The 11,767-nt window shown below is 36.4% G+C and overlaps 2 protein-coding genes across 4 annotated transcripts in view; one reads left to right on the forward strand and one right to left on the reverse strand.

The window, feature by feature from the left end:
• The window catches only part of LOC111869307 (transmembrane protein 242), a 7,412-nt gene extending 1,026 nt beyond the window's left edge, over window positions 1-6,386 (forward strand). For both annotated transcript variants that reach the window (XM_033753378.1, XM_023860714.2), the window contains exons 2-3: window positions 3,355-3,593; window positions 5,611-6,386. In XM_033753378.1, coding sequence (XP_033609269.1) covers window positions 3,355-3,593; window positions 5,611-5,754 — 383 coding nt within the window. In that variant the 3' untranslated portion in view covers window positions 5,755-6,386. The remainder of the gene's footprint in view (window positions 1-3,354; window positions 3,594-5,610) is intronic.
• Window positions 6,387-9,402: 3,016 nt separating this feature from the next.
• LOC111869299 (protein regulator of cytokinesis 1) overlaps window positions 9,403-11,767 on the reverse strand; it is a 15,218-nt gene continuing 12,853 nt past the window's right edge. For both annotated transcript variants that reach the window (XM_023860704.2, XM_023860701.2), the window contains exons 7-8: window positions 11,449-11,553; window positions 9,403-10,370 (exon numbers count right to left, since the gene is read on the reverse strand). In XM_023860704.2, the coding sequence (XP_023716472.1) occupies window positions 11,497-11,553 (57 nt within the window). In that variant the 3' untranslated portion in view covers window positions 9,403-10,370; window positions 11,449-11,496. The remainder of the gene's footprint in view (window positions 10,371-11,448; window positions 11,554-11,767) is intronic.

Genomic DNA, 11,767 nt, shown 5'->3' on the forward strand with positions numbered 1-11,767 from the left:
ATACTTCAATGTAAATAGAGAATGATGTAAAATTAAGTTATATTAATTTTTAAGCTAAAATTGCCTGTACTTATGTATGTAACCTTTTGACTTGTTCTGTATCCAAAGGTACTAACCTACTTAGGATTTATAGAATGTAAATAAATTCAATTCAATATTACTGCTACCAACACCCACACCACTCTTCTTTATAGAGTCAGGATTACTTTACGGCTGGCGGTTTACCGCCAATCAGTTCGTCTTGGCATCAGGCCCCTTGAGGCCCACGACCAGAGATTTTATTTTTCCAACTGAACTCTTGCGGTAATAGCCCTTATGTAACATCCTCTCTGACGACAAGATGGGTCTGTCTCTTATGAATACATTTGACCTTTCGTCAAGTGTATATTTCGCACATATAATATGTTATCGAAAACTCTTCCTTTTGCTTTACACACAAGTTCTCTGTCGGTACAGGCTTTACAGAGCAGATCATGCCTAACTTACAGATCTTATGCTACAATGAAAACTTAGTCATTTGAACGGTCATAAGCTTGACCACCGCCAAGTTTAAGCCTCTTATGTTTTCTGTGTATGGCTTCACCTTGTCCTATGCAATGAACATGTTCCTTATTATGATTTTGTATGACTTAATTCAAAGTCATATTACAACTGACGATCAGCCAGTCAGTAATTCTTGGTATCGAGCACCCTCCTGGGGCTTATGACCAGATATTTATTACTCCTTGACAGTTACGGACTTGTTTCTGTGGGGCGCCCCCTCTGAGGAGAGGATGGGTCTATCTCTTGTATATGCTGCTGGCCCTTGCAAGCACAGTGTTTCAAGGGTCCTAGTCTCTTGGGACTTGCGACCATATTTTACTGTCTCTCATTTGAGACTTCCCTTTTCATCGCCTCCTACGACTCGCAGGGTCACAGTGGAGGTATTCTACCCCACCTCCACACAGGGGTGTATGAGTTAGTTAGAGTCAGAGTCAGAGTTAGAGTTACATTGAGACTGACGGTCAGTCAGTCAGTAAGTCTTGGTGTCGAGCCCCATTTGGGGCCTCATGACCACATATTAATTATTATCGTTTGACAGTTACGGTCTTGTTTCTGTGGGGCGCCTTCTCTGACAAGAGGATGGGTCTGTCTTTTGTATATGCTGCTGGCTCTTGCCAGCGCAGTTTTTCTCGGGTCCGAGTCCCTTGGGACTCGTGACCATATTTTACTGTCTCAGAATCGAGACTTGAGAGAGAGAGAGAGAGAGACAGACAGAGAGAGAGGTGCACACACACACAAACTTACGGATCATCTTCAGAGGGAACATCAATACTAATTCGGAAACCACCATCACAATAGGTGTTCAGATTGCTAAATTACATACACATATAATGCCTGAAATACACAGTGTACACAATATTGAACTTTTCACAATCACAGCAGCCTTCCTGGTATTAAAACTTTTAAAGTGTTTAAAAAATTTAGCTTACCTGGACTTAAATATATTTAATAGACACGGACAAATAGAAATGGAAATATACAGAAAACCCACGACAGACATAACAATAAATAATAAATCATGCCACCCTAAAGAACAAAAATTGCCAATATATAGAAATTGGATACACAGACTTCTTACACTATCCCTTGAGGAAAATGCTAAAAACAAAGAATTAATTACTATTATTAATATAACACTAAATAATTGCTATAGGAAGGAAGACATCACACATCTATGTAACAAACTTAAGCGAAAGATGGTTAACCCGGATAATAATGACGAAAAGGAACAAAAAGTGTCACTTCTACTTATACAGGAAATTACATATGAAAAATCACAGAACTATTCGAAAACACTAACATAAAGATAGCCTTCAAAACAGCCAACACAATAGGTAAACTAATAAATGAAAAACGAGAAATAAACCCCTACGAACAAAGTGGGATATAGGAAATAACATGCCAAAGTTGCCAAAATGTATACATCGGCCAAACTGGTAGAAATCTAACAAGATACAAAGAACACATAAGAAACATAAGACTAAAGAAGGACGAATCAGCATTTGCCCAACACATACTAAATAAACACCATCAGTACGGGCCGATGACAGTAATCATGGAAATGATTGAAAAGCCAAAAAATAGAGGCATCATGAAGGTAAATAAATTGATAGAAGAAAAAGAACACACAAAAGAAAGTAATAGCCAACGTAACATGTTCGACCTCATAATACATCAGAACATGCCCACCACTCTGTATGAGTTATCGCTATATCTTCCTCATATACAACACTGCGTCGGACTGCATAGAAAACACATCACTGCCTGTATTGTATTGTATTGTATTTTATTTTCATCCATTTTGCTACATAGTAACATTTGGACACGTCATTCAGTAATATAAGTTAACAAAATAAATCTACATAGTTACAAGCATACTACGAACTATATTGATTGATTAATTGATTGATTTATCCAGGAGTACAACTTAACAAACAAACCTACCAAGTTACAAGGATACTAACAACATTTTACAATCCTAAGCAATATGTAGATACTACATTTGAACAAGAAAAAAGAACAAAATACACAAATCATTGTATACAACTTATGATTTGCTATGACATCCAAATATGAGTAATTTCACCATCCATCTTTTTATTTAAAACTAACGAATTCATTTATCGTGTAAAAGGAATGTTTCAATAAAAAGGATTTTAAGTCTCTTTTAAAAACTGAAAAACCCACTGAGTTTTTTATTTTGTCAGGCAACTTACTATGCAATTTAGCAACAGCTGTTTACTCGCCGTTGCTAACCAATGATACTTGCGTTGTCACATTTACTAGAATAGGGCAGTTCCCACAATTGAAATACATGGGAAAAAATTCATTGGCATTTTCTTAAATTGTACGTTAGTAAGATACTTCATATGAAGAGTACTTACCCTCCATAATGACCATATGTTTTTCATTTAGTCATTTTCACTACAGTATACCAGTCACAGAGAATATGCAGTCTGTCTATTTTGACAGCGAAGAACTTGATTTGGATCTGTGTGTGTACAAATGAACAATGCTGAGAACAGGCACTGAAAGGTATATGAGGACAGAAGGGAGGTGTAAGAGAAGGTTTCAGACTTTTCAATCACATGAACTACAATGAAAGCTGACCGAAAATAATGTCATGCCAGCTATCTTTTTTCCCTCTCAAGTCCAATATACTTACTCCTACTATTTTCAACTGTTTTACCTGTCAAGATGTCCACTTCTTCAGTGCATTCCATGGAGCTAATGAAAATCAAATTAAAGCTGATCTCTGCTCCTTAACACCATACAAATTCAGTAACTTTTGAGATGACAATTTTTTTTCAGCTGGTATTTTCCTTGCATCTGTTGCGGGAATATCGGCTTTCGTGGGTTTTGGAACTACTGTGGCTTCAGTAAAAAAGAAGGATCCAGCTTTCTTTAGCAGAGGTCTAGCAGGTACCCGAGAAATGAGTGAGACAGGGGCTTCACTTGCAATGAGAGCACTGGGCTGGGGAACTCTGTATGCTGTTGTTGGATGCACTGTTCTCTTCTTCTCTATCTGGAAATTGGCAGGAGTGAATGATGTGAGTACCACACAGGGACAATCATTTATTGTATACCCCATGAAATCATCATGAAAATCAGTCTGCTGGATGCCCCACCCATTTTGTAGTAAAGTCTATTTAGAAATTATGGTTGATGTATGATGAATGTTTACAACTCAAGAAACTTTTTCTTTTTTGTTGAAGAACAGTGCAAATCACATTTAACAAGAGGTTCCAGACAGAACTTACAAAGCATACACATAATTCTAAATTAATGGATCTGTTACTCTGTTACTGTGTTAGTTTTGCCATGTCTGTAATTGTTGACCTATAAACACCACTTCATAAATAATGTGTAGATACGTTTATGATCTCTCTACCAAGCCTAAAGCTACAGAAAATTATTCTGTGGCCACCATGTTGTTTTACATTCTATGAAAATAGTATGTTAACAAATTGCACATTTTTCCATACATCACTTCAGGATCTTACAGTTAAGTGGAACTAATGTTACTGCTGCTTCCCAAGTCAGAGTATCTGCAATGCTGTTATTACTGATAGTAGGAAATGGAATGGCTTCCAATGGCATAACATTCATATGATGAAATTGGTCAGCTAGTTCAAAGTTGAACTGGGGAAGATAAATACATTTTAAATTAAAAAAAAAAAATACGTGTAGAATGAGGAACTCATGATCCTGCTTTCTTTCCTGTTAAGGAAGAAAAGTGGGCAAGATTTGAAAGAGGATGATGCTATATTAATGATTGATTTTGTTTATACATTATCAACTATCTTAATTCTTCTTTAAAATAACGTTTTTGAGACTGGATTCTTTCTCCATCTTCAGGTAAAGAGGCTAATATGTTGGGTCCAGTCAGTAGAGCTAGCCCCTGTCTGTGGACCATGATATATTGATTGGACCCAACAGAGTGGGCTTATTAGCTGAGGGTAAACACAGTCCAGTTTCCAAAATGTCATTTTAAATAAACATTAGGATGAATAATGCAAAAAAAAATCGCTCATTGGAAGTAAAATGGGCTAAAATTGAAGTAAATAATGAAACTTATTCGTTTTGAAATGAAGGAGTACTCATCATAACCAGTACTTCACCAACAGTTAATCTCTTCACTTGCGGGATGCATGTTTTTTACTGTTTTACATTCATTTAATAATGATGTCACAGCTGGATAGGTTGTAGAGCTTTGAATGGGGGAAAAAACAAACTCTGTGATTTTAGTCCACAAGCAAACTATACTGACCGAGCAACCACCGCCTGTCGGTGAAGTTAGTGCCAACTTTAGCGGATAGAGGGTGTCGTGTTGTCAGCACAACGCATCCCCATGGCCATTAATTCCAGTTTTCTAGACCAGAGCTGCTACTTTTACATTCAAGTAACTACTCAATTATCCTCATGAGGCTCAATGGACCCCATTCCAGACCCGCTACTTCTCAGAAAATCTGGTAGTGCCAGGAATGTAATCCGGGACCTCTGGATCTGTAGCCAGGAACTTTGACCATTAGACCACATAGGTGTTCTTAGAATTGGGGGAATGACTGTGAATAAGTTGAGGATATATTGTAAATCATTGCTTCTTTTAAGGCTTTGTCCTAGCATGTGCCTGAAGGGAAATCTACAAAACCTAGCTTCATCTTACATCCAAAAATGAAACCAGGGACAGCCCAAGTAATTAGTATTAACCATTGATGTTCAGTATGTTGTAGTGTGACATACAGAGATATTACTAGACAATATAAATTAGTGGTCTAAACAGAAATGAAGTAAGGCAACGTCATGTTGATTTAAAATGGCATGAATCAAACTAAGCTAACCTAACAAACACATTTGTATAGATAATGTGAGGAACTACAGTGTGTCGGGATAGGCTGTAGCTCAGCTGATATTAATCCTGGTACCTCCAGATATGTTTAAGGGTGCCATATCAAATTAACCAGTACTCAGTCATTCAATTCCAGTATCTTGTTTAAATTACCTATTTCTGTAGTCTCAATATATTGGCTGTAACAAATATGTTACAAATTCCTGTTTGTTTTTCAGATGAAAGAATTCCGAATGAAAGTTGGTTCAGCACTACCTCGGATACCGAAGAATGACCCACCTCAAGGAAGAACCGAGTTTGAAGGGCTTACTGATCTTCTAACTTACATTGCCACCAAGGAAACAAAAACATCTGAAAATTAGTTCAGCATTTCATTTATTGTTCTTGTAAAAAATATTAATAACTACTTACAGTAGCTCACCAGTTTGTATATGACATTTTAATTAAAGTAATAAAATAATAAAATTCATGATCACAATATTTATGCATAACAGAAGTCTCAATGTATTGGTTGTGGTAACTTTTAAGGATCAGACTTGTAGAGAATGCACAAAGTGAACACATAATGGGAGGCCATGCCTGTCCATATGCTTCACCTTTAAAGCTATATTAAGTTTTTTCTAGGTGCACAACCATGAAGCAAAATTGTGCATTATCAGTCAACCTGAAGCAATAGGAGCAGCACCAATTTTCCACTAAGCCCATACTTTCAAACATTTCCCTGTAATAGACAGATTTCAAATAGATTTAGCATTAAAGGGTTACAGTAAACATTGGGCAAGTTTATTTTGGTCCATGGCAATCAATAATAATCTCTACTTTACATGATGTTGAAATTCTTTCTGTATCAAATATCACAGAAGCAGCATCTTTATTTCTTACAAATTGAGCTTTCATGTCTTTCAGAAGAAATTCATTTCCAAATCAGATTGTGTGACTTCAGTGGGGTAGCACCCCAACTCATTTTGGTTAATAAATACAAGAATATTTTAATGCTGCTGTGTATATCATTGGATTGGTTGTGGAGAACCACAGACCTGACTCCCCTTGACTTCTGGGGATATATGGAGTATGGTTACCAAGAGGAATCAAAGACAAGAGATGAAACACTTGCTACAAATCATGGTAGCTGATGCTTGCATACAGACATGAGGGAATAGAGAAGGCAACAAATTCTGTTGTAAAACAAACAAGATTGTGCATTAATTGTGCAGGTCATTTTGAATGGTAAATAGCATAGGTAACTAATAACATTACCATAAAGCCAATAAAAGTAACAAAATAAAATTGCTTTACTCAATCAGCAATTTTCTTTGCACTGAAAATTAAAACTCAGAAAGCTAGGATAGCGTCTAGTGTCATGATGTCCTTAACTAAGCTTCATGAAAACCAATCACTTCATTATAAAATTAGGATGCATGATTGCATAATTCTACATAAAGAAAATTGTGGTTTGAGTCCACAAGCAAACTATACCGACCAAGTGACCGCCACTTATTGGCAAAGTTAGTGCCAACTTTAGCAGATAGAGGGTGTCACACAGTCAGTGTAACGAATCCCCACAGCCATTAATTTCAGTTTTATAAACCGGGCATAATCCTACATTTTCTTGTTAAATAAGAAGTGTATAATAAATAATACAATGAATCTGGAAGAGGTGTGTTGGGATATAGCATTCAGTAAGGAAAGGGACCAAAACAACAAAGAAAATGGAAAATAATATTGTAGCATGTAGAGCTGTTTCTTGGAAATGATTGCTAACAGGTTCCCATAACAGTCCACGTGCAACAATGGAAGTACTATATAAGATTTGAGGCTTTCACGGCGGTGACTATGAAGAAAGCAGTCTTCTGGGATTTGGCACCGTGTATATGTGGNTTTCTTCAATGGAAGTACTGTTGGAAACAGGGGTTTTCTACAATGGTGCATGCCAAGAGTGTATAAGGAGGACAACTGGTGCAAGAATACCACAGTTGGAAGGGAGCTGCCATTCAGACAGGACAGCCTTGTTACCAGGCAACACTGCAGGCTGGAAAAGACTTAGTAGTCTGCTTGAGTGATTTGTAAAGTGTGGAGATTAGCGAGAGTGCTATAATTAAGTGTAATTATGAGCTGTGTTGAAGTGGTCAATAAATCCATAACCCCATCCAGTCACCTCATACACATGACTATGTTACCATCTTCTGGTATGTGATGTCATCTAGTCACAGAACTTACCAACATTGTGGAGCAAAGTTAGTAGACTTCTACATGACTACACAGCATTAAATCCCAGAAAACTGTACTCTTCAAAATATTGGATACTTGTGGTCCCATAATCTAGCAACTGCTCTATCTTCTTTCACATGAAGCAAGGTTATCGCCCATATTAGATTGTATCACTTTACCTGATATATGAAATACAATGAATATTATACACACTAAAATTACATGAATCTAAGATATTATTTGGAACCTGTGAAAAGCAGTTCATCTTCATATCAAAATTAAATGCATAACTTGCAAAACATCACAGCCAACATTGTTATACAGCTCATCTGGAACTAGCTTTATGCCTCTTGTCCTCTGGCTATGTGTATGTGCAAACTGTGGTTCATCCAACACATGAAAACATTACTGCACATTCTGAGGCAATGACAAGTGTCCAATGCATCCACATCCAGACAGTGTCAGATAAGATGGTGCTTTCTAAAGAAGTGTGAATAGTGTTTATTATAAAACTCTTTTCTCTTCAAACACAGAATGGCCAAAAGTAGAGGAAGAAAAATGTGGATGAGTGAAATATTGTTGAAAAGATAATACCTGGGTGATCATCATCACTTGTTTGAAAACCTGAAAAATGTAGTGACATATTTTAATGTTCTTGCAAGAAATGTGAAACACAGCAATAGCAGAATACAATTGACACTGACAAGAGTTTGCAGTTCTTGACACCATCACACCTGACTAACAAATGGCTGTAACTCTGAGGTCAATTTTGTTATGAAAGTAAAACACCATACATAATGTAATGCATCCCCATATTTATGTTTATATATAAAGATAAAATTTTGTCATGGTTTGAGTTTGTGGACAGACACTCATACAAGAACTTTTTAACACTACCTGAAGATTGTGAACTTAGTGAATATTTTTCTGATTATCATAGTTCTGTTGTTGCTGCTGCTGTCCTCTGTATAGCTATTCTTCAATGTAAACCTGCAATTTTGAGTGGAAAATCATTTTTCTTTACTGTGGAAAATCTTTCGTCACATACGGTAGCAGACTATTTAAAAAAATATATGGCAACAACCACTGTCTGAACAAGGTCCCTTTAAACATGTAGTTACTACAGGATTCTGACGACGGTGTATAACACATAGAGATATTGGGTTTTCGGACTTTATCCATCATCCTGGTTTTAAGATAACTAAGAAAAACACGACGTTTCGGAAACTGGATCTGTTTCTGTCCTCAGGTGAGGGAAAACACTTATTCTGTTGGGTCCCTTAGAAAGAGCTAGCCTCAATCACTGGTCCAGTGATCCAGTTTCCGAAACGCCGTGTTTTTCTTAGTTATCTTAAAACCAGGACGATGGATAAAGTCCGAAAATTCAATATCTCTATCCCTTTAAACATATTTACAAATGTGTACTGGAAAGTGTGTACATCAGCTATAGCGCTGTATTCCCTGTATTTGAGTGTGATTAAGGGGGGTTGTAACCGAGGTGCTAATAAATCCAATCATCCGAAGTAGAACCTGTCATTCTTGTCACATGTACCATCCTACACGTGACAATATAATATTTGGAAATATACACTTCCAACTGTACTATTATGATGCTATAAAATATAAAAGAACTTTGCCTCTTTAAAATAAGCAATACAAATAAATGAAGTTTAATTTACAAGTACACAGTTTCTCACATGTGGAATTCATTTCTTGTGCCACATCATTCCAGACAGCCCTGTCCACATGGCACAAGCAATAGTTCTTGTGCCATAGGTCCAACAAGGATTTCCTTTCACAAATCAAGGTAATTAATTTCTTTACTTTCATCATGGTTGAAAGACAGGAGCCACAATGTACAAAAATCCCAACAGGACAGGATCATTCACAGTTCACTATTATTTGTGCATTTTCACACCAATAAATGTATGTTTAGTGGACGATCTGTAATACCTCTGTGCCAGTTTGGAAAGTGTGCATATTCACCTCCATTCAGACAACCACAGTTTGCTAAAGTACACAGCCTTTGGTGGAAGGCCTTACATTTCATGTCGTCAAGTTCATATTTTCCTCTCCCTCTCACTGCTGTTAACATCAAATCTGCAAATCTCTTTAATACTTACAACTTACAATAAATACAAATACAAATGTACTTGCATTATCTTGTTAATTCATCTATGATGAGTGGATGAACATACTTCTGGATCCAGCAACCTGACATAAAATATTTTACTACTCCATAATTTGCAAATCTTCATTACACTTACATACATCTTGAGCTTTTAAGCAAAAACAACCCCATATTTCAAAATGTTGGTACCCAATGATAAAACATGAAAATGTATTTAAAATAAGAATATGACATGACAAATACAATATTTATTCTTTTGTATTCAAAATAGTGGAATCTGTATGGCAAGGTTATCGAATGCGTAATGTCAAAGGTCATGTGCGAAAGTATATCGCTCCATTTAAAGTCAATTCTTCCACAATAAACAGTCTTCGGCATGGGATCATGAAAAGATCACATCATATTCTTTCAGTCAGAATGAAAATTCATTGCTTTACAAAAGTAAATACTAACTAGAGGCACAAAAGGCAAAAAATTAAGGTCAATATAAATACACTATGTTTGAATTCAAAACTACTTTCTCAGACCTCAAGATATACAAGCTACATTTACCCATAACATAAATATTAACTCCCGATGAAAATCAGCCTTCCTCATATTTCAGTCTTGTATGTTACTAAAGTTGTTGCTCCTTATGGTCTGTAAGGAGAAAGACATGCAAAATTAAATGTTTTGATTTTACAAGCAATCAGTAACCAATTCTTAAGTTATTTACCCGTTAAACTGAAATATCATTCTTTCATTCTTGATCAGAAATTTCAATTTCATAAACTCTTTTATGAATAGTCTAGTAACTGCTTTTTGGAAGAAATAAAATTGTTATTCTGGTAAACACAGAAGCAAAACAAGACTGTGAAAGTATGCAGTGTACACTTAACAAGCATATTCCACAAGAGGAATAAATGACAGGCTAACATCCATGATCTTCAAACTATTCATAAGAAAAAATGTAGAAAGAATGAGAAACACAACTGATATTATTTAATTCTGGAGGTGACTTAATTTACACAATTTTTCATAAAATCCTCAAGTGGAAGTCATGAGTGACAACGAAAACTGACAGCTGATTTATACATTTCATCTATAATCATTGTACTTGTTTAATGTTCACATATATGATTAAGTTTCAAATATTTGTGTAAAGGTAAAGTTTGTCCTTTGATTAACTAATTAAGCACTATGCCATGAAGGCATATGGGGGAGTGGATATACAGATCCACATTTTCTTGACCTTGGCACTGTTTAGAGGTGAGTGGCCAGCTTCACGCCTCGGCCACTTAACCCCCCCCCCCCCGGGAAAGAGCCACCAGTACACATTGGATAGGAGGCTGGGTGGGATCCAGAGCTGGTCTGGACAACGTGGAGAAGAGAAAATTCTTGACCCTACCAGGACTTGAACTTCAAACCCTCCATCATCCAGCCTGTATCCAGTCAGTGTAGCGACTGCACAATCCCAAATGTCTGTAAGCTTAGTAATCAAATTGTGAAGATTCCTTTTAATCACCAGTTTACACGCCTAAAATGGCATAAAGGCCAAAACAAGTGGGGAAATTTTATTATTTATTGATTATACAGTTTTTTGTACTGAGTGGTACTTTGAAATGAATGCAGTGAAAGATTTTCGCTTTCTCCCTCTACTCTGGTCTTCCTTCACCTTTTGCACAGGCAAAAGATCACCATAATGTGACAGGACAGTACATGTGTATTCTGAACATACCTATATGAATCCAAACTGAAATTATCATGGAAGAAGTACAAGACTGTGTCAAGGCTGTGCAGCAGGAACACTGACTGTCCTCTCAATTAGCTTCTGCCGGACTTTCTGCAATCAAAGAAACAACAGTAGTCTCTAACAGAATGTTGCATTTAGTCAGATACATTGAAAGTGTGCTACAGTATAGTCAACTGTAACAGAAAATGTTATTGAAATACAAATGTGATGTTAGTTATGACGGCTGATTCAGTGAATGCATTCAGTAATGAATTTGGATGTGTAAATGGTCCTTGTCTATTTTGAGGTCTTCATCCAATTTGTC

Source organism: Cryptotermes secundus, unplaced genomic scaffold, assembly GCF_002891405.2.
Source record: "Cryptotermes secundus unplaced genomic scaffold, Csec_1.0 scaffold274, whole genome shotgun sequence".
Taxonomy (NCBI): domain Eukaryota; kingdom Metazoa; phylum Arthropoda; class Insecta; order Blattodea; family Kalotermitidae; genus Cryptotermes; species Cryptotermes secundus.